The 24,922-nt window shown below is 36.2% G+C and overlaps 1 protein-coding gene across 11 annotated transcripts in view; it reads left to right on the forward strand.

The window, feature by feature from the left end:
- The window catches only part of LOC143360357 (uncharacterized), a 349,079-nt gene that overhangs the window by 189,579 nt on the left and 134,578 nt on the right, over window positions 1-24,922 (forward strand). For all 11 annotated transcript variants that reach the window (XM_076799116.1, XM_076799112.1, XM_076799113.1 and 8 more), the window contains one exon: window positions 21,012-21,119. In XM_076799116.1, coding sequence (XP_076655231.1) covers window positions 21,012-21,119 — 108 coding nt within the window. The remainder of the gene's footprint in view (window positions 1-21,011; window positions 21,120-24,922) is intronic.

Genomic DNA, 24,922 nt, shown 5'->3' on the forward strand with positions numbered 1-24,922 from the left:
CATTTTTTATTGCATTATTCAAAATTTTATGCTTAACTTTAATTTAATCTCAAATTAATTTTTGTTCCTATATTTTACACGATACACAAGAATACAACTGTGAGTTCACAACAAATTAAAATTAAAAAACCGCCTGGAAAATTGTTTATAACATTGTAAATTATTGTTAAATTTGTTTATTTTATACATGAAAGCATTCTAAGCATTAAAAACGGAAAAAGTTAGAGAGGAAACATACACCGCCAATGAACCATTTGGTTAGGAAAAATTGTAAAAGATTTCATAATGTTTTCAGATCGAAATACACCTTGCTAGATGTTCTGTACCTTTAAACGTCGTATTGTGTTCATGTAAGGATACGCACGCACACCATTGAGCCAAGCCTCACCGTTCAGGTAGATCCTACCCAAGCGGCAGAGTAGTGGTAGGTCCATACATCTATGTGTAACTCTACACAATCAAAACGTTATGAAATCCTTAACAATTTTGCTTGACTAAACGGTTCGCTTGCGGTATATAATTTCTCTCAAACTTTTTCTGTTGTCAATGCGTTTATGTAAAAAAATTAGCATTAATTATCAATGTTATAAACAATTATTTATATATTTTTTATAAATGTCCAACAGGCCAAAGATATAGAATCCCACTTTGGTGGTCTTCAGGTATAACTTTTATATGCATAGCTCCTAAATCAAGTATTAATTCGATTATATGCAGCCGAGCAGTGAAATCAGTTATAACAATAAACATTGTAGTTTAATTAAAACTGCCCCTCGAAACAATGTACTCAATTACATGATCTCAAAATTGATTATTCATTTTTAAATCTGCATGAGAACGTGCTGTGTCGAATTGAAAGTCCAACGTTTTACCTTTTTGTCATTGTTTAATAAAGTTATTTGCGTTCCAGCGCTTAATTCTAAAAAATAGAACTCTCGTAACTTTCTTATTTTGAAAGCTGTGTTAACATACTTGCTTATTATTTAGTTTATTACTTAATTTCTCACACAAATAAAGTTATTGTAAATAACCGGTGGGTAAGCATTTATTAAATGACAGAAGATCTGTGCGTATTATTTATATCTGTTCATTTCATTTTGGTGTGATTATATGGCTATGTATGCATTACTAGATCGAACTGTAATAAGAAAGCTATAAAATATGCATATTATATCAAAATGTAATAAGAAAACTATAAAGACGAATACGTTAGAAAGGCGTAAAAAGAAACGTTACTAAATTGTCCGTTAACGGTGCTTATAGAATAAGTAATTTTTTCGATAAGTAAACAAATTCTTTATAAATGTCATATTCAACATTTAAACCGAAGCATCACGTATGTTTGTTCCCGCCAAATCATATTGAATACTCGTAATGCGAAGGGAGTATAAAATTTCGTCTTCGTGCTCATAATGCTCAGAAATCGTGTTCTATCGGTAACGTTGGGTGTTGACACTGAATGGTAATGGAGCCTCTGTGGGGCGCTAACGCCCCAAAACCGACAGACACCAAAATACATTGGGTGGCAGGTCTATTCCTATGTCTTGTCTGTTGTAGTATCTCCGTAACTGTCGTATCGTCGGATCTGCCGAGCGGCAGTTCTAGTAGAGGTGCGACATTCTTTGTAGTATGCCGAACGTAAAGGAGGATAGCGACTGAAAAAGAAAGAGGGACTGAGGTTCGACGCTCTGCTTCTCTTTCTTCTTCGTTCGCCGTCCTCCTTCGCGCACGAAACTTTAATCGCTTATTGCACAAGTAATAATGATCGTAACTATATCGTGTCTGGTGTCGTTTTCATCAGAAAAACGTAAAAGTAAAGGTTCCATAAAAAAAAAAATTGGGAAATTTGCAATCCTTTGCTTCGCTTGCATTAGTGTGAGTGTCATCGACACTTGACTTCCCGCTGGATCGGCCGTCGAACGTGTTTACCGCTTGACTGATTCCAAGGGGGACTCCCTCCAGTGGCGGGGATAAACTTTTGATAGTTACGGTAGAGATCTCTGCGACAGTTACGGAGATAATACTGTATCGAAGAATACCGTTGATGCGCAAAGTCGGGGTGATCGTGACAGAGGCCTGAGGCTGAATTGGAAATTACGCTACCTAATTCAGGCTTATCACAGGGAATTTGCACTAGAAATTGTTTATAGCGTTATTTATCAGTCTGCGTTATTGCAAATATTTATAGCAACATATCCACGCTCCATGTTCACAGTAATGTTATTATGAGTCTCGGCGAATAATTACCCAATATTCTCTTCGTAGGAAAAAGCCGGTTAGCCCCGGGTATTTTAATATCTTTGTTCTTCTACGAAAATAGAAAACAAATGACAATCAATAACACGGCTATGTCTATGCATAAACGCAGTTGCATATTAATAGTTGCACGCAAGCCATGCGAATCAGGTATTTTGTTCTGTTTTCTCCGCTGTGAAAGTTTTTATTACCGAGACCATCAAACTTCGTCGAAATTGATTCTGCATTGTTTGTATGTTTATATTCTGGAAAAAGATTTCATTATAATTGATTGACTATATATTTTTTTATGTTTCATTTAACTGTCTGGGGCTATTCGCTTTTCTTCTAGTATTATTTTCTGGGAAGAGAAGAATAAATGACATAATAAACGTTTCCAATAGTATATTCTTTAGCATAAATGTCGTATGATGAAGGCTCTACATATTTGCTCATCGATATCAAAATATGATAGAATTTTTATGACTGTTCGAAAATGGTGCTGAAAATTTGCGCAAGTCATAATTAAGGGCCATTTAATTAACAAGTTAAACATGATAATAATTTATTTTTATTACAATCTGTTTATGAACACATTTCAAAAATATAATTCGCGGGCCGCATTTCGGGAGTTTGCGGGCCGCACTTTCAGAACCAATGTCTTAAGGTGGGTTGTCCTCCATAAATTCTCCATACCTCCATAAATGAACACACGTCTATATTTTTGAGCAGAAAAAATTAATAAAAATCTTAACACTATGGTTGATATATAAATGTAAAAAACTGACTAAAACGTTACGTATCTGGTTGCACAAAAATATTTTCCAAGTAATGTTAAATTAGAAAACCGATTTTGTAATGGTGGGATTTCCGAAAGGTCGGTTTTCCTAAAGGCGGGCTTCCTAGCTGCGTCTGGACGCAGCGTTTTGCGATCCAAACTCCATTCGTCATAACTCCCTGCTGTGCGTCTGGACACACAAGTTTGCGTTCGTACAATGCGATTTGGTATGTCTTTCCTTCTTTTTCGCTTGAGAAGGAAGAGGAAGGAGGATCATCCGGACCCAAACACGTGCGTCGGTTGATTTACTGTAGGCGCTCGACGCGCACGTTTTCGTTTCTACCTACGCTTCGACACGCGTTTTGGGCCCGTTGCTTCCGAAACAGTCGAGACGCAGACGCACGCGTTTTGCGACCCACTGCTTCAGAATACTTTCCGGACTACTGTTTCGGATTTTGTTTAAATTTGGATGTGTTGTAATCGGTACTGATATATGAACATATCTCAAAGAATTTTTCGAAATCTTAAAAACTGTTGGTTTCACATGGTTTGGCTTTTGGTTTGATGTGTAAAATAAAGCGTCAACATTTTTTCCATTACATTATAATTGCTAAACTAACAAACCGATGAAAATGAGTTTTTACGAAAACTACCTTTACAAAACAATTTAGATCACGGTTATCATTAAGAATAGAAACATTTTTGTTATTTGAATCGCCATCGAGACATACTGTTCTTTTTAAATAATTTATCAAAAATATTAAAAATGTGGAAACATTTTTCTAGAAAAATTTTGACAAATTTTGGAAACATGTTACCGCACTCTATGATTGTTACTCTGTGTGAAAAACCTGGTTTTAGGTGCAATTTTTGAAGGATATATCGTAAATGATAAAGAAAATCTAAAATGAATATGATTTATTAATTGTTTAAATAAGAAAATTTAATAACAATTTTTTTTAGGTTACTTAGATTATTTTAATAGCGCTTATTGAACCACTGTCAGAAAAATGCCTGTTGCATTTTTGCGACAGTGCTTCAGTGAACGAAAACTTTTTTTATTTAACATAAAAAGATGGTTATGAAATATTTTTTTATACATATTAATATTTTACATTTTTCTTTAAGATAAAAACCCTCAGGATGTATTTAAGATATATCCCTTACAGTCGCATGCGATCGCGTCTGACGAAGTTTGACAAAAGGAGTATAAAAGGCTTCAGGATCGAAAAATGCTGCGTCCAGACGCGCTTAGGAAAACCAACCTTCAACACGTTCACTGCCATGTCACCCATATGTGGGTGACGGAATTATTTGTCCAGGTTTTAAAATGAATTTTTACGTTAATATATTCATTGTACCAATTTGATTAGGAACTGTAAAATGCAAGAAAATTGGAGGACTACTCAATATCATACATTTAATTAAAAAATTTTTTTTTTCATTAAATAACACTTTGATTTTATCTAACTTTTGAGGTTTCTAGTTTGGCAGTTGAAGTGTTAAGTGAACTCGGCTAATTGCGGTAAAGCTATGCCGATTCAGAAATCTAGAGATAGCCAGTATTTACAATTTCTACATTCTATTTTTGAAATAATTCAACAAATCTGACATTGTCTTTGAGTGTGTTATCTACCTAAAATGATGGGTGGGGTGATACTTGTATCTAAATTTTCTCATTTTGCCTACTCAAGCGTATAAAAACGTCACATCTTAGTTCGATTAATTTACATGTGTGTACAGGGTGACAAGAAATTATACGTCGCGGTCACCATGGCGCGATACTACACCTACGATTTGGTGGAAATTGACATGAAAAACTCTACTGGCAAAATTGACCTTGACCTTGAAAATCAAGGTCAAATAACAATAAATTTTTTCTGTTTACCTCCAATTTTTTCTTTGTTCTGTTTATATCTAATTTTTCTTTGTTTACGGAAATTTTTTCGTTTGTTTACCTCTAAATGCTAGGCGTTGCTATTACGTACCGTCGAAATATTTCAGATATTCTGGCAATTGATTCATGGCGATATTATCTTTCAAGGTCATCTGAAAGTCATTGTATAGCAGGTCGTTGAATTCGTTTCGACGTCGCCTACAATATTATGAAGTTAAAAATACTCAGTTCCATTAAAAGATATGACAGCGACCTTGATTTTTTGTTGAAAATCGATTTTTTTTTTTAAATTTAAAATATCGCAATTTCTTGACGGTTAAATACTGATTAACTTTGGTAAGAAACATTTTCTGTCCGACCATCCGAAGGGGCTGAAAAATCGTGGGGACTAATTTGCGCCGCACCCTGTATATGTCGCCGAGGCATGGCCAATAAATGTCGCGGAATACCCCCAACTACCGCGGGGTATACTCCGTGAAGAGCTAAAAAGCTCGAGAGACCCCGGTCGCCGAGGTGTGTAACATAATACGGGTCGGGTATATCGATGTGAGACCAGAAGACCACTACTAATCCAATAACAAAACTTCTGTAATTATAATTATTTTTTTATAGGACTTTCACAAACATATTCATGGCATTTTTCTAATGAAAATGATACCAAATATGATATAATTCCGGTGATATTTACATGTATAATGGATTAGTAATGGTCTCCTGGTCTCGCACCCATATACCGACCCGTGTTATGTTTATACTGCTCGGTGACCGAGGTCACTCGAGCTTCGCTGTCTTTTTCTACATTCGACACTGCATCAAAGCATGGTAGGATCTCCTGGACGGCAGTTGTCGCTGTGACTTTGACATGTAGAGTATAGAACGAATATGTTTACACTCCTCGGCGACCAAGGCCTCGGCGGCGAGCATCGCTGTCCGTTTCTACATTCGGCGCGGATCAAAGGAAAGTGTCTCCTGGACGATAAACGACATCAAGACCCGTGCTACTAACATTTGTATATCGATAATTCACTGTATTTCCTGAGCTAACGCGTAATTCCCCGTTGCTTCGTGAATAGCACATAAGTAATATTATTTGCGATAATAAACCGTATGAAAAACTATTAGCTGTGTGGTTATGACCAGTAGAACATGATTGAACAAAAAATATATTTTTTTTTACCTTGGTTCTGAAGGTCAAGGTCAATTTTGCGGGTAGTTTTTCATGCAATTTCCACCAAATCGTAGGTGTAGAATCGCGTCATGATGGCCGTGACACATAATTTCTTAACACCCTGTACATGTTCGGTGAAAAGTGTATGGACAGCATTCCAGATTAATGTAAAATTTTTGGTGATTTTAGTATGTTTAATCATTAGAGCCTGCCGTAAATCAAATTTAAACTCCGAGCGTAATTTTGTTGCAAAATTGTTGAAAACCATAACGATTCTCGCACACTTTGTTATTACACGTAACGCACAAAGTTTGCTCGGAGTGATATTTCACGAAAGCTTTTCAGATTTAAATCAGTGTTTCGTGAACTCTCGTAAGGCAGATGCTTCGAACAGGTTTCGAGAAGGAGTTTTGCATAAAACTTCATGCATACTTTCAACTGCATATATTACACTTATAATGCTCGTACGTATAATTACATATGTACATAAAAAATTACATAAATAAACATGGAAACAGCTGCAACTAGGTCGAAATGACCTTTTATTCGCAGGAAGAGGTTAATTAAACATTTGTAGAATCTTTTTCCTTTTCATTAATAAGCAGTCCTGGTCTCGGGACAACAAATGGTCAGCTCGATTTCCACGTGACTGTAAGAGAACAAATTTTTTCGAAAGTTCGGTGCAACAAACGCTCATATCATGAGACATTTGTGACTGCCCGTTGCCCCGAACGATTGAAAACTCTAAATAGGCAGTCATGTCTAAATCGAGCTGACCGTTTGTTGCCCTGAGCTCTTCATTTTATTTCCCCTTTTTGTCATTTAGCATATCATTAAATACAAAAATCAATGTAGTTCGATCGCAAAATTAATCAATATCAATGCTTTTGTTGCAATGCTTCGTTTGTAGCAGAGGTTCCCAAAGTGCGGTCCGCAAACGTCAGAAATGCGATCCTTTTTTTTTGGAATGTGTTAATAAACAGTTTGTAATAAAAAGTAATTATTGTTCCTAAGCAAAGAACGAATATGTTGTGAAAGTAGTACAAACCTTTCTCTTATGCCGAACTTTAAGTTTACAATTTGGCCCACCTAGGTAAAACTTTGGGAACCCCTAGTTTCTAGCGTCAATAAAATAACTTTAAAATCGTTTTAAATAATTTTAAACAGACGTGTGTAACAGTGGATCGGAACTTCAAGTCAGACACAAAAAATTAGTCCTCTTCGTGAGGGATATTAGTTTCAAATTTCGACATCTAAATCCAAAAATTTTAGTTGCACGACCATATTTGTCCATTGTCCATTTATTTGTTCCTTACCACCTAATATCAAGAGCCCAGGTTTTATCGTAGAAATGACCGATGACGTGCAACAGATCAAATTAGATTCGTGTCTCGCATAATGAAACAACCAGGTTGTAACATCACTGCCGAAACGCCAGATTTTCAGCGAATGAAATTTCAGCTGCAACTCGGTCAAAATTAACGAATCTTCACGCTTGCCATAAGTTCTTCTTGGAGAACCCGAGCCAAGACACGAGAACAGAGTCGATTTAACACGGTGTACTGCGGTTCCAGAAATTCTCGGGCAATTTCTCTCGTAAATATAGCTGGGTGTACGCGAACATGTCACAAAGGAACAAATTGGACACGTGCGTTGATCTTTCGTCAGCCGACCGACATAGTTGCCACCGGACGTCGCAGCTAATCACCTCTGCGATCCGTGCTTGCCCCACGCTCGACCGTACAATTGGCCCGATGTCATTGTGATCAAGATGGTGTCCGCTACGGATGGGATCAAGTTCAACGTGTATCTAGATACTCGTGAATCCGAATCAATTTCAATACCCGAATTTCGTTTCACAGGTTTCAACTACTACTCGCTGGAAATAATATTTTCTTCATTGTATTTATTAGGTGTAAAGGAAAGTTCTGTCGTTTTTTCCATCTAAGGTCAAAGCCACTAATTTGAAGTTTTTACAAATAAGTCAGTCTGTTATATACAATATTTGGTTAAACTTCACCTTGCGGGACCAAAAATTTGGCAATTTTGTTTAACACAATCCTGTTGATTTTGACGAGAGAACTCCAAAAATGCAAGATTTAAAGCGCGGAGTTCCCATTGTCGAAATCACTGCCATCTCCTGATGGACGCCATGTATGTACTATGCGTACATACATAATAGTGGCATCAAGATTCCGGATTCCAAAAGCTTCACATACTCAGACGTATAACTTACTTCGACGTTCGACAAAATCGAATATTGTCAAAGTAGTACTTGTATTCTGAAAAAGTGAATTTCGAAAAAATTTCACAAATGCGCTGATCTACTAAAGTCCGCCTATACTTAAATGTATTGGGTTGTCCGGAAAGTTTGTGCCGTTTTTCTGTAGGTGGCATTAGGATAGGTCTGAATATGTCAGAATGATTGAACACAAATGGTATGTGTACATTATACATGCACTTATAATAATTCAATAATTGTATATCGAAATTTAAATGTACTGCGTTTGAGCTTTTCTTAAAAATTGGCACGAACTTTTCGGACAACCCAATACCTATGACTTTTTACGAAACAACGGAGCATTTTAAAAACTACATATAGTATATATCATTACTGTTTATATTATGTTTAATCATTGATATACGTGTGAATCACTGTTTTTTGTGATCATTCTGGCTTCGCACGGCACCATATGGTTTTTATCCTTCGTACAATGTTCAGTACCTTCAGGTAAATAGCCGATTCGATTAGATGATTCAATATCGTCGAATATTTTATTTAAAAATTTACGAATTAAATTTGCATACGAATTAAAAAATTACGTGGAAGATGGGGAGCGATCGAAGAAAACTATAGTCGTTACATCAATATTTACAAGAAATGTAGATTTCAGTAGTTTACAGCAGACCTGGGCAATTGGTGGCTCGCGAGCCACGTGCGATTTTTCTTCCCACTCCTGAGACACCTCACCATGCTTCTATCAAGGGTGGGAGAAGAGGCGGGGGGGGGGGGGGGGCTAGGAACCTATATTGGAGGTTGTCTCCAGGAGAGATAAAAGCACGGTAGCGAAAATTGCGCGTATGGATCACGGGTACCCCCATGGACTTTAGGGACGGGCATGGAGGATTTAGAGGGTATACCTTGTCCCATCGACCGCCCTTCAGGCGTCTGCCGGGTTGAGGGATGTCCCCCTGGAGGGGAGTGGGGACAGCGGGGTATCCGTAATAGAGATTACCTCCATGTGAAAAAAAGAGTAATGTGAAATGGCCAATGGTGGGGAACTTATAGACAGGTAGTGGGGGTCGTGAAGCGACGGCTGGGAAAAAGTTGCCCAGGCCTGGTTTATAGTGAACGGTTTACCCGTACAGTCCTGACTTGGATTCCTGCGATTTTTGGCAGGTCCTCAAATTGAGAAATCCTCTGAATGGACGGAGATTTGAGGACGTAGAAGACATTATTAAGCGAAACCCGATGGGGCAATTGTTGACAATTCCGAGAGATGAATTTCAGTAGTGCTTCCTTCCGCAAGTGGGAAGGTCGCTGGAATAAGATTGTCGCTTCCAAAGGGGAGTACATAGAAGGGGACATTTTCGTTATTGATCACGATTTAACCCTTTCTTCTGCTACAACACCAGAAACGATAGTCTCCGGGAGACCTCGTGTGTACCTGTAGCAGGTTTGGTCCCATCTCTAGCGACCGTCGTGCTTTGCGTCGGCCGTAGTGCCAAAACTGCTGCGGTGTGCGTCACATTGTTTTCGGAAGTGGATCCACGCGAGTCTGGCGCGATCCGAAACACGATAAAGTACCGGGCCGGAGGACCTATAAAACGCGACGTCGCGGCATCACGGTCCACCGGCACTAGATTAAAAAGTTACGCCCGACACCACAGTTTATTCCTCTCCGATGCGTTTTGCTTTTCGCTGATTTTTTATTGCATTGTTTATCGAGGGCAACTGGTCGATCTTGAAGCAATGGCGTCGCGTCGCATCGCGTCGCGTCGGTGACTGTTTAATTCGAGAAATCCTTAGATTTCCATTCATGTTTCCCTCCCTTTATCTTTACCCTTACCGACTTCCGATTAAATTTCAAGAAACTTTCCGTATAGGGTAAACGTACCTTATTTCGGCCCCTATCCAATAGTCAACCTTTCTGAAAATAAATTCCTTAAAAATACGAGGTATCCACTAACAAACTCCTACACATTTGAATGAACACGCATTTCATGTTCTCGCACACATATGGAATTTAGGAAATAAAACATACATTGATAATAACAACGCGTAAGATGGCTGACTACACACTCAGAGGCGTAGCTAGCGATTAACCCTTTGCGGTCGTATATCTAATCTCAGCCACCAAAGCTTTTTCACCGTTCCAGTCGTATGTCTGCTCTCAGCCACCGCACCAAAGAACCACGCTGATCTTACATTTCCCCCATAAACATATTTAAAGAATCCTTATAAACAAGATGAAATGATGGAGAACTATAAAATATAATTTTTACATAAAATTAAAACATATTATTGTGTTACATATATCTAAAATTTAAAAAAGAGTTAATAAATTTTGTTTTTGTTTTGTATCACTGTTCGTTCAACAAAACTGTTTTACAAAACAATTGAACTATGCAGTCAAAACTATGTAGAGAAGAATAATTTCTCTCACGGTATTTTCCTGCGTACAGTTGAGATGCTTGTACTGAGTTAGTTTTTGTCTCACCATAAACTAAAAACATGTCTATCTTTTCTGCATCACTGTGCACCATCGTTTCAGAGAAGTAACGTTATCTTTCACAATCGAGTAAATCCCGATGAATTTCTGAAACGTACTGATTAGAGTCACCGAAAGGGAAAGAAATTGTATCAGTGTTTACAATTTATTGTAAGCGTCTTTACAAACATTATTGAAGGTTTAAGAACATTTCTTGAAATCCTAGAGGGATCATGTCATCGTTATTTCACTATTTACATCAAGTGTCCTACTTTTATGAATTTCTCGTACTCAAGGTCAGGTGAAGGTCATGATATTACAGGTCGTTCGATTCGTCTTATAAATAATTAAAATATATCATTCCATTTAGAAAAACTTCGATGACCTTGAAATCTCAAAAAATATAACCTTCAACAAATTTTTTTCCCTATCATAATATTTGCCCTCCTGAACCAACTGATGTTTTCCTCTGACATTTTTTTCTATTATAAAAAACAAGCGAGATATTTTAGATGCTCGAGTTAAGTGAGACACCCTGTATATTAATAAAGAAAATAGATTATTTGGCCGTAGTAATATCGGCCATAAACTATTTACGCCTGTGACTACCCTTGAATGGCTGACTACTGGAACAGTTACCCTAAGTAGGTATTTTATTTTAGGTTTAGGTTGTTGGTCTCTTAGCATCAAATGAGAATTCAGTTTGTCGTATAAAAAATTCTCAAAAGATTACTTATTGCTGTTTATATGGGCAATATTTAACGGTTTCACAAATTTTGCCTCCCTTTAAAATACGTATAACCTTTGCCTTAAAGTTTTTCAATCTATTCTTAAGTTAATATTTATATTTTCGCTGTTACGCGGTTGTACTCTCACGAACCTAGGGGTCGCGCGCTGCTATCTCGATGTATTGTCACAAATCTTGGCTTATCTTTAACGTAACTACTTATTTATGTAGAATATACAACAGCTTAAACATACCAGGTCATCAGAAATCATGTATAATTAAACGAATGTATTTTATCGCTCTGACAGAATGCATTATGCTCACTGACAAGTGTAAGTTTCTTTGTGGAACGTGCAGTCGGCTGAACGTTGAATAGAGTTATAGCAACTCACAATTAAAACTGCTGCCATAGTAAAATCAGGAGAACAATATGAATTGTAATCTTTCTTGTGGTTGTAAGCGCTGAATACATAATTATATTCTAATTCACCATTGTGAATATCTTTCACTTTTAAAAAACACCTATTATTAATGCAGTCATTTCGTTCATGAAAAATATTATTTATCAAGTTTTGCAATTTATAATTACTCCTCAAAAAGTGTTAAAGCTGAAATTCTGAAAATTTGTCAAATCGGATTCAGCTCAAATCTTGCACGTAGCCTCATTTTGCAGTAAAAACATGTTTCCCAAAAGGTGTTTTGGCAGGTTGAAAAAAAAAATTGATCATATTAGTATCATTTTCTACCTAACCGATGAATTTTTGTTAGGTCTCAGTTAGGTTTGGGGTGGTTGCGGGTGCAGAGGGAGGGGCTCCGTCCTAATACGCATGTTCTGTCAATTAAAAAGGGCAGAATTCGCTATAGTGAGTGTTCAATAAGGTAGGAAACAATGTTAGTACGATAAGAAAAATTTTTCGAGTCGCCAAAAATCCTTTTGGGAAACACGTTTTTAATGCAAAATGAACCTATTTACCAAATTTCAGCTCAATCGGATTTTACCGATTTTTGGAACTTTAGCCAGTGTTAACAAAACTGAGGAAAACAAATAATATTACATAATAAGGTGAAAATGTCATTAAAGAGAATAGGAAAGAATGTATTTGTCATCTTGAAAGTGTGTTTGAGACAATACGGCAAAGAATGTGTAAATCATTACAGACAATTTAGAATTTGAAAAAGTTAAAAAATAATATATCCATTTATATGCATAATATGGAAGGATAAAAAAGTGACTGAAGATTCTCGAGACGGGATCAAGATCGCCTTAATCATTGTCGATTGTTTGTCATAGATTAAAAGGTACAATACGCTCAGCTCGTTTTTCATTGAACGTGGCGACTCGGGTGCTTCGTTTATATTTAACGAGACTGAACCGTCCTTTTTATGACGTTCATCGTTATCGCGTTTATTTTATTAACGAGACGGCGGTCGTTTCGTGTGTAGTGAGTACCGACTGCAAAATGTGGCATAACTGTTACGTTTCAGATAGGAACTGATATTCAAGATGGAATCGATGCACTCATTAGAAGTGAAACTATTTTCATAGGAATATTGCGGATTTTATACAATGCCTACTTAACGCAGAAGAAAGCAGAAATGATCGTAAAAGTTTGTTCAACTCTTCGGATAAGGACGAAAGTCAAAAACTGAGTTAAACATAACAAGAAGGTTTTATTAACCGAAAGTATGGTTAAATTTCCACTCAGGGAATTTTTAACTTTCCTGAACGTAATATTACACAATTGAAAAAATGGTAGCAAGTTTCAGTGCGCAGAGTTCACTGGATCAAAAGTTATGCGTGTTTAAAGATGGCCGATTTCAAGCATTTTTCACAGGTAGATTTAGGTAGTCGGGCCGACCGGGCCTGACGACCCCCCCCCCCCCACGAACCTAACATCGACCAACCTTCTCGCGACTCCGCTCATTGTATGATGTCTGAGTACATACCAATATGGCGCCCTTACCAGTCAAATGCGCTTGAAATCGAGCAACTTTATTCGCGTATAACTTTTAAACGAGTAAACTCCGCCACTGAAATTTCAATTCCGCGCATCAGAACTTAAAGTGTTACAATTTTCTGGTGAAATTGAATAATATTAAATTCAGAAAAGTTAAAAATTGTTGGTCCCCCAAGCGGAAGTTCAGTCGAAATTATAAGATTTGCATAACCTATAGAAGGTGTCTCATTTAAATAGATTCAGTCAAATATCTCCGAAACTGTTGATGATACTAAAAAATGTTCCAGACAAAAGTTAAACGGTGTCAGGGGGTATACTTTCCGGTGTAGATATCTTTTTTCTATGTGGACGCGTAGAGGTCATATGAAGGGCAACTTTGTTTTAAATGGAATCGTGTATTTTTTAATGCACTACTCGATGCTACTCGTTATTCCCTACGTAAAAGCACTAAATCGCTTCCGGTAAAAAATCATTACTTTAGAAGATCTTAATGCTTCGATAACACATTAAAGATGTTAAAGTTGAGAATCAGATACAATCAATTTAACATAATATTTTTAGTTGTGGCCACATTTTTTATGTGCTTATCTATAATAAGTTTTATAAAAACTATTTCTGGAAGAAAACCAATAGAATTGGCCTTAAACAATTTTTTATTTCTGTATTTTTGAACTTGTGAATCGTATAATTGAAACAAACCTCGCTAATTCCTCCACGAAGGACAAATTAGTATAAAATTAAGCAGAAGCGACTGCACTCCGTATAAAAGGAACTGTCAACTACTCGATTATACGCTCGATAGAAGAATGTATATCTGTCACGCAAAGCTTGCCAGTTTTATTGAAATCCGGAAAGTACTTCAGCTTCGTAAGACACTTCAGTTGCTCTATTGGGCCACGAATGAAAAGTCTAATAAAACATGTGCCAGCTTTTCAGCGTGGCAAAACGTCAGGAAGGTTTTAGTTTCATTTCCATGTTGACCTACCTATCGTCCGAGTAATATATGTTTCACAGAGGTCAGAGCACGTTTTCGATACGTGCATGAATAAAATGGAAGCTAGAATGTCTGCAAGATTTAACTGAGTGACAGATAAAATCGTTGCATGGATCGTGAAAGCCGCGAACAAACCTGATGGGAAGAATGTGGTCAAGATTTAACGCTTCTGCGGAAGTTGTTAATTAATCGAAACAGAAGATGAAGCACACTGTTCATTCAAAAAGATTGCGACCAAATTTGCACGACCATACTAATTAAAAATCATCTTGATTTTTTGGTTTAGTCCACCCTGAGATTTCGAAACATATAAAACTATATAAAAAATTGTTCTGTCCGGCAAAACAGTACCTAAATCAATTACAACAAAATGATAACGTTAGACGTAGGTACTATCACCATAAAAAAATTTACATGAGAGAGCGATCAGTTTGCATGAATACTCCCCCTAAAGGGAGTAGGTATGTATTCTGGTTTTCGGGGCCGTTTTTCTTAAAAATTATTCGGAATTTTTTTCACCTTTTTGCATAAGGATTTCGCACACATATTTATGGGTATTTGATGTACATAATTTTTGAATCATGAATTATATATTTTTTATAGGAGATCTTTTGGAAAACATGCGTTGACAACGATGCGTAGATCGAAAACAAAAGTACCAAGAAGTACATTAATTAGTACAAGTGTCGCTAAGGGCTGAACCAAAATAAGTAAAAAATCTTAATTATTTATAAAATGGCGATGTTTTGAGCTCAGATCAATGAATTTTTTAATATTTTTCCGTCTTTAGCACGTTAAAAAAATAAGAACGACACTGCAGATTTAAAAAATTGTACGATAACAGGGCACACGCAGATGATCCTCTCAAAATTACAAGTCAATTGATCAACTAGAACAGAGGTGCCAAACTAGCGGCCGCACGAGGCCCGATCGATCACTTCATCCGGGGCGACGCACAGTGCGGACAAACGACAAAATTGTGGACTAAAATCTAAATTTTGTTACTAATGTATACGTATTGGTAATTATTCACAGATAATAACAGATAATAAAATTTAACAATACAAGTAATAGATTTAAAACGAAATTAATAATTTTTATGCATGAAAATGATTGTTATACGATTATTAATACCAATTTCTACCCTAATACGCATTTTTTGCAAAAGAGATGTATCTCATATCGTGATGTACACAAATATTAAATTTTGTCAGTATTGTATTTCGCAATATGCGACGTAAGGGGAGAAATCCCCTTCACATCGCACTCTTCGAACAAAGCCACAGTGTTTCGCACTTATGGACGTTCGAAGAGTGTGATGAGAACTAATGAAAAGTTAACGTGGAGCTAGAAACGAAAAGTACAATTTGTTTATAGAAGATGCTTATAACTTTTCTGAACGGGAGACTGAAAAGTTTGTTTAGATTATACATTCCGTCTCGGACACGTTATGTATAAACTTGTTTTTCTCGAGAACGCGTAAATATGCTCAGTCAACTTTTTTTACAACGTAATCTTGTTTAGTCATTAATTGACATGTGACAAGAATTTGATTGAAGAGAGTTGAAGACAACTTAGTCTACTTAAACTAAAAAAAAAAACACAGTTATTGCGTCATATAACGTAAATACCTAAAAAAACTTTTTTGCAAAAATTTAGTAGTAACTCTTATAGTTTCCAAAAGACATTTGAAAAACGAAAATTGAAAAATATTGATCAACACAAAAGTTATTCACTATTAAAGAATGAATCAGAAAACCACAATACGAAATTAAACCCCATTTTACAAATCACCGCAAAGAGAAATTCGCAAAAGAATTAAGGATATCAATGATGGAACCTGTAAATTGTATTATGAAATACAATTTTTACTCTTCAGGCACAGTTTACATGTCAATAAAGTCAAGCTAGATTACTAGAATGCCTCCTACTGTGCGTCGCAGTGAATGAAGTAGCGGCACTGCAAGCTTCTCACCTCTGAACTATAGCTTGAAATGTCGTGGAAACAGTTTCGAGAAAAACACGTTTAAATATTAGGGGAACGCGTAAGTAAACAATTACTTTGGAATCTAAAGCAAACTGTAGTAAATTCAAGTTTTTATTTTTTAATTTATTATATAATCTCCATCATTATCGAGGACAGTTTGCCATCTTTCCTGTAAATTTTCAATCCCCCTCTTATAGAAATCCAGGGTTCGTGAAGCAAAATATGACTCAAGGTGTCTCCTTACATCTTTTACAGAAGTGAATGTTTTATTTCTTAAATAATGCTCCAGAGATCTGGAAAGATGATAGTCAGAGGGAGCAGTATCCTGTGAGTACAGGGGGTGCGGTAAAACTTCTCATTGCAATTCTTTGATTTTTTCCTGAGTGAGTTTCGCTGTATGAGCCGGGCATTGTCAATTTGCAGTATTACATCTTTTCTGTGGACCAGAGATGCCCTCTTTTTCAGTAGTTCTGAATACAGCCGTGGTAATTGCTGACAATACAACTCAGCAGTAACTGTTTCTCCAGGTTTTAACAACTCAAAGTGAATTATATGCCACGACAGTCCCACCGAATGCACAGTAACACCTTTCTAAGCGATAAGCTTAGGATAGCAATGAAGTGCAAATTGATCGACGAATATTCTCGTTGGTCTTAGATAATTGTTGCGGTGCCCATATTCCTTGCCTATATGCCTTTCCCATTTCGTTTAGGTGCCTTTGTATAGTTGACCATGTGGACCCAAGGCTTCTCGATAATTCTTGTATACTTAATTTTGGATCAGCTTCCACTAGAGATTTTATTGTGTCATTATCAAATTCAACTGATCGTCCACTTCGAGGCCTGCCAGAGAGATCATAATCGCCAGCAGCAAACCTTCTGAACCAACGTTGACACTTGTTGACCTTCAATCATCTCCATAAACATCGCAAATTTTCTTTGTTGTTACCGTTGCATTAAATCCTGCATGAAAATGAAAAAGTATGCAATGACGAATATGATCCTCGGAAGGTACGGAAGCCGCCATTTTATTACAGGGTTGTAAAAAAATTATACTTTTTAGAATATTTTGAACACAGACTGCTTTACCGAAAACTCTAAAAGAATACGTGTTTCCTTTTCAACGATCGGTACAGAACTGAAGGCAAAACAAATTCTTTGCAAATAATTGATTACTTATGGGTACCCCTAACATTGAACTGTGAACTATGTGAAACGCAAGTTGCATTCTTCGAATGCTCATAACTACGTTAACTTTGCGAATTCGAACAAATCCGTTCGCACACATTTTCTACAGCACTTGTACCTAAAGAAAAAAAAAATTCAAAGATAAAGATGAATTTTTTCGAAATGAATAATCAAAATAACCCGTTAAAACTGTCACTGAAAACGTGAGAAACGCTTAGGCGATCCGACCCCGCGACTGTTATTGATATATCGTGCATCGCGAGGCGAGCTGTGAAGAAAATTTTGCGTAGGTAGATCCGCGAGACGCAGCTAAGCGTGTAATGTGTACGTACCTCTTCGGCTCTCCGGTTCTATCGGGCATACACTTGCGCATTTCGCAGTCGCCTTCTCGGCTATTGCCTACTTACCGTTCGCTGACTAATACGTCCGCATCACCGGTTCGTTCCGTTTCATCAAATCAGCAACAAATTATCGCGGTCAATTAGAATCCCGTTTAATAATTACGCAGCGCACCTATCGATTATGAAAGAGCGTTGCTGGGTGGGATGAACGTGTATGAAACCTATCGAGTAAAACGTACGTAGCTTCTTTGTGCTCGTTCTTTAAATCTAGTCGTGCTAAAATCCTTCAGAAATAGACATAGATTTACTTTTACTTACAGATTTTAATTCTATTTAAATCAACTTCATATCGTTTAACACGTTGACTGCCATGTCACCCACATGTGGGTGACGGAATTATTTGTCCAGGTTTTAAAATGAATTTTTATGTCAATTTATTCATTGTACCAAATTTGATTAGGGCCAGTAAAACGTAAGAAAGTTGGGGGACTGCTCAATATCATACATTTAATTTTTTTCAATTTTTATTTCATTAAATAATTTACTTCGATTATGTGGAATTTTTCAGGCTTCTATTTGGCAGTCAAAGTGTTAATCATATCCTATTCGCGATGCTTTGGAGGTACTTACTGAATGTAATTACCTAAGTATAGAAGTGCAAAAGTATTTACAGCGAATTCGCGTTTTATGTCAGCAGCCCGGGTCTTGTCGTCCTTTAAGTTAGAAAACCACTATTATTTGATGCAGTGCCGCACGTAGAAAAGGACAGCGATACTAGCCGACAGTTAGGCCTAGTTCAGACACGGCGGAAACCGCGCGGTTCTTATTTATATTAGCGTTTTCATATTCGTTCGCACCTGCCCGCGCGGCTGCCGCCGATGGACCACGGGAGACAAAAACCGCGCGATTCTATTTTCTATGGTTCTTATGAGACCGTTCGACACCGAATTGTTTATCGATGAAGTGGAGAAAAGACCAGCGATATGGGATATTCAATGTGCTAATTATTCCAATAAAGTCTATAAAAATTTTATCGACATTCTCAAATAGTTGAAGAATTTCGGCTCAAAATTTCTTAATTTGGGATATATAGAGTTACAAATAGCCCATGTGAGAGCCGATCTCTTCATATCGGATGCATCCAATACTGCCTTTTCCTATTTTTTTTTTTAGTTTTTTTGTGGAGCAACCACAAACATATTGCTTCTGCAACTTCCATGTTAACGCTGAGATAAAACTTCGCCTCTCTCCTACATATGCACACGGTCGCCACCTCTTTCTGAACAACTATCAAGTTTCACGCGGTTCCGCCATGTCTGAACTAGGCCTTACCGCTCGCCGCGGTTTGTAAACACGTCCTTATTCGTGTGTCTTAGACGTTACATGTCAAAGTCACAGTGAATCCGCGTTATATGTCAGCAGCCCGGGTCTTGCCGTGGTCGGGGCACTATTTTTTAATCAACTACCGAACGTACAAAAGGACAGCGACATTTTCCCGTCTTTTATAGTTCGCCGCGGTCGGTAAACACGTCGTAATTCGTGTCTCCTATGAATTATCTGACGAGACCCTACTATTCTTTGATGCAGTGCCGAACGTAGAAAAGGACAGCCAAGCTCGAGAACTTCTTTATTTTTCATTATTTTTTATGGGACTTTCACTAACATATTCGTGGCATTTTTCTGATTAAAATGAAACTAAATATGATATGATTTTGATGATACCAGCAGTGTCGCCAGATAAGGGTAGGGAGCACGAATTGAGGGAAAAAGTTACTCTCTCTCTCTCTCTCTCTCTCTCTGCCACTACCGCAATAGTCACGTGACATTGTGATACATGCTCGACAGTGACGAACGAATACGATGTTAAAAGTTCCATAAAGAAAAATCAAAAATTGAAAAATTATAATCGTAATTATATTGCGTTTGGTGTCATTTTAAGGAGAAAACGAGGCGAACACAATGGTAAAAGTTTCATAAAATAAAAATTGTAAAAGTTGCAAGCTTTTGCTTCGCTTGCACGTGTTTACCGCTTGACTGGTTCCAAGGGGAATCCCCCCAGTCGGGGGGATACAGTTTTGACAGTTACGGTAGAAACCTTTGCGACAGTTACGGAGATAATATTGTAATTATGAAATAGTGAGGCGCGTGTGACCAACAGCATGTTAATCACCATTATTTCCCACGATAATTCTCTTATGCTACTTATACGTATTTTTAAATTTCTCCTCGGCGATGGCAATCCGAAATAGTTATTTTATAATTATTGAAATACACGTAAATATGTGACTACTCTAGACTGCTCTTTTTAGATTTAGATGATAGGTACTAATATACTTGGCTTCGAAAAAAATGGCCGAATGAAATAAAACAAGAAAAGGCATTGCAAAAATGAAGAGTACATAAAGATGACTGGATTACAGCTAACAAAGGATAGAAGCATCAATAGTGAAACTAATAAAGTACAGTTTTAAATTTTTTAATTCAGGCAGAAATCAATAATGGAGGATCAAATATAGAAATCGAAGAAAGAGTCAATCAACAGCGACAAAAATGCTAATGGTTATTGTATTCAATTCTTAGAAAATGATTATTCAACCAATGCGAGAGTAGATTGGATTTCCTGCTTAGAATGATTCAAATGACTGCATAAAAATGATGATAACTAGACGACGGTACAAAAATATGTTCCATATAAATGAGTAAACTATACATGTACTGTCCATTGTTTTCATTTAAAAAAGTAAAAAAGAAAAAGTGGTGCATCCGTCTTAAAATAACTCTATATCCCAAAATAACTTTTATGAGAACTATTACAATATTTTCTGTAATTTTGCTGCGTACTTTGCATCGAAAATTACAACAAATATTTGCGTATCTTATTTAAAAAAAGAGATTCTAAAAGAGAATGTGCTGTTCTCGGTCATGAATTTTGTTGTGATAAAACAACGTTGATCGTTTCAACATAGCGCTTCATTTAGCAATTTGGGAGGAGAAATTTTTTTAACAATGATTTCTTAATTGTTACAGGCCTAGCCCGTGTGATCTACAGGACCCGCTACGGGTCAAAATGAGTGCGATTACTGGCAGCATCACCAAGAAGAGAAAGAAATCCGATGCCAAGCCACAGTCGCAAATGTGAGTAAAGATCCTAAAGTTAAACAATCGTTTCCTTTTTAGTTGGCATATCAAATTTACCAACCTCGTATCATTTATGTCTGTGTACATATACAGGGTGAACCAATGACTTTAACCACCTTGATATATACCAAACTCGCATGGTAAAGAGGGGGAAATATTATAATGCAAACACTTTTTGTATGGGCATTCCGCAGATTTCAAGGTCACCTTGATTTCTTTAAATGGAGTGACCTACTTTTTGTGTCACGAATCGACAGAGTATCAAATTATGCATTACACAAATAATGGAAATATTCAAGTTGGTCAATGTTATTGGACCACCCTGTATAATGAAGCACCTCACGACGATACAGTCATAGTCGTTCGAATTCAGAATAAGAGTCAGATCACACATCAGAATCAACACACAAGTTGAATCTATTAGACATCTTAATTAAATGATTAATAAATTAATTTTTTATTATTAATAATTAATTATTATTAATTAAATTATCAGTTACTAGAATTTTTGGAATAAAATAATAATAATAATATTAATATTATATTCATTTATTATGTTTTAATTTGATTATTTTATACAATAATATTGTTATATTAATAATATAATATTTCTGGAATTTCTGGATTTTTGGCTGTCCACTATTTCATTTAAAAATAAGTACACAGCGGTGTGTCGAAAGGTATGAACTCAGCTGCTCACTATCATTGCTGAACACTAACAATGAGACGACATAACAAAGCATTAGTTTCGAAAAGAACCTCATAAATTTTGTATGATTGCATACACGTGGTTGGTCGTGAATTGCAGTGTATAATCAGGTTTTTTGTGCAATCCCTCTTCCTGTTTATCAATCGCTTTACGCGCATAAAATCAATTATAATTATTGAGTTAAAATGCGACAAGTTGAGCGATGTTTAGGTAAGCGGCACAGATCCACTTTAGTCCGATATCAATCTGTTTGTTGTCGAGCTAGCGTATACGAGAGCCGAGTCTCGTATAAGTCGCTGAACTAGTAAGACGTGTTTGCCCATTTACGTTTTTATGGAAAATAATTGATTAGGTATATGGTCGTGCATTCGCGCTTTACAACCTATGTGTTTGAATAATTATACAAGGTCTATAAATTAAGATTTTCACACGCGGATACTTATACAGTGTATACAAAATATAAATAAGTTACAATATATAAAACAACTATATATATTATATTGACTATAACAACTATAATATAATAACATAACAACTATATATTTATATATTTACTTATATATATGATAATATAATATACGGTTGAAGTTTCGAAAATCTGTCAAATCTCAAAAAAAGTTTTTTAATTTTATTATTATCCTTTTCTACCTTACCGATGGATTTTACTTACAATTAGACCTGGGTTAAGTTTGTGGTTAGAGCGGGTGCAGAGGGAAGTGCTTCGTCTTAAAACACGTGTTCTGTCAATTAAAGAGGGCAGAATTCGCTGTAGTTAGTGTCCAGTAACGTAGAAAATTATATTAGTATAATAAAAAAATTTGTTTACTCGCCAAAAATCCTTTTGGGAAACATGTTTTTAATGCAAAATGAAACTATTTAACAAATTTCAGCTCAATCGGATTTGACCGATTTTCCGATGTTTAGCCTAATATATATTTATACATAATTTTCATGTATAACACTGTCCAACACCAAAAAATTTTGCAATACCTGTTGGGTGATTCTTATACACTTTGTCATCCTAAAACCGAATCTGAAAGTAGAATTGCTCCATCACGCAACGTTTTCGAAAAATTTTGGTTTTCGTAAAAATGCCCGATTTTGATACAAAACGACGTGTTACGCAAAAACTAAACACGCGAGAAAGTTCAAATTAGAGCCAAGAGATAGAGGGGACTCTCCTCTACATATTCATAGAGTCAATTATATTTTTATGTACTTCCTAATAGTTGTAAATGGTTGTTAAAGTTTGAAAATGTGCCGACGCGGGTACTTTGTACGCTCTATTTTTGTATTTATATGAAAAATCCTTTATCTAGCAGGAATTTACTATACAAGAATGCATTCTACAGGCATTTCTGGTAAAGAAACCATTCACGAAAAGTATTTGGTTCCCTTAATGTACGAGAAGGTTAATGTACGAGTGGGATAGCAGAGCAAGAAATCAACATTACCAGAAGAAAGATTGGCTACAACGAAAAAAATTAATTCCAGGAACAAAAAATATAAAACATGAATATCTTGTTGAATCAGAGAACGTGATTTTGCCACCGTTACACATAAAATTAGGCATAATGAAAAATTTTGTCAAAGCTATGGACAAAACTGGGCCTGCATTCGAATATTTAAAAACTAAATTTCCGACGATTTCTGACGCCAAAATAAAAGAAGGCATATTTATCGGACCCCAAATAAGAAAGTTAATTAATGACACAGATTTTAATAAAAAATTAAATAAATTAGAAAAACGAGTATGGACTTCATTTGTGGAAACAATCGAAAATTTCCTTGGGAAACAAAAATCAGAAAACTATGTATCCATAGTGAATAAACTTCTAAAAAATTGCGAAAAGCTAGGATGCAACATGTCGCTAAAAATGCATTTCTTGCATTCACATTTAGACTTTTTTCCTGCAAACCTTGGTGACGTGAGTAATGAACACGGAGAACGGTTTCATCAAGATATTTCAACAATGGAAAAACGTTACAAAGGAAAAGACTTATGTGCGATGCTTGCTGATTACTGGTGGAGACTTATTATTGGAAATCGGGATACCAGGAACAAGCGTCAAGCAAGGCGGAAACATTTTTAATTTGTTTACATCAGAAATAGGTAAGTTTTTGTATTCAATTTTCTTTATTAAGCATTTCCACAATGAAATGTGAATATAACTCGTATTTTTATAATCTTTTGTAATGATTGGCACCCAAAAAGACAAAAAAAAAAAATGTATGTAATTAAGCATAGTAAGCAAAGACATACTTGAGTGGTACCAACCGTCAACTACGCATAGCGACGGCCCTGGCGAGTCGAGAAAAGGCTGCAATGGCCGTCTGGCGCGAACGCGTCGCGCACACGCTGTCAATTAACATTTTCTGAACCTTCTCGTACATTAAGGGAACCAAATACTTTTCGTGAATGGTTTCTTTACCAGAAATGTCTGTAGAATGCATTCCTGTATAGTGAATTCCTGCTAGATAAAGGATTTTTCATATAAATACAAAAATAGAGCGTACAAAGTACCCGCGTCGGCACATTTTCAAACTTTAACAACCATTTACAACTATTAGGAAGTACATAAAAATATAATTGACTCTATGAATATGTAGAGGAGAGTCCCCTCTATCTCTTGGCTCTAATGTGAACTTTCTCGCGTGTTTAGTTTTTGCGTAACACGTCGTTTTGTATCAAAATCGGGCATTTTTACGAAAACCAAAATTTTTCGAAAACATTGCGTGATGGAGCAATTCTACTTTCAGATTCGGTTTTAGGATGACAAAGTGTATAAGAATCACCCAACAGGTATTGCAAAACTCGAAAAAATTTTAATTTTGTTGGACAGTGTAATTAGACGTATATACTTGTATAGTAATGAATGTAATTGTCATAAAATTGATATTTCAAAATCAGTTAAGAGAAAAATCGATTTATAACACCCCACCATAAAAGTGTACCACAAATTGCAATAATAGGGTACATGTCCAGAAAATAATTTTGACCAAAAACTGTGTACTCGTGTAATTTGATCGTAGACGCATCAAGTACAAACAAACAACTATTGTATGCGTAAGTGGTGATTTACATAACATG

The sequence above is a fragment of the Halictus rubicundus genome, chromosome 13 (genome assembly GCF_050948215.1).
Source record: "Halictus rubicundus isolate RS-2024b chromosome 13, iyHalRubi1_principal, whole genome shotgun sequence".
NCBI classification, from domain to species: Eukaryota; Metazoa; Arthropoda; class Insecta; order Hymenoptera; family Halictidae; genus Halictus; species Halictus rubicundus.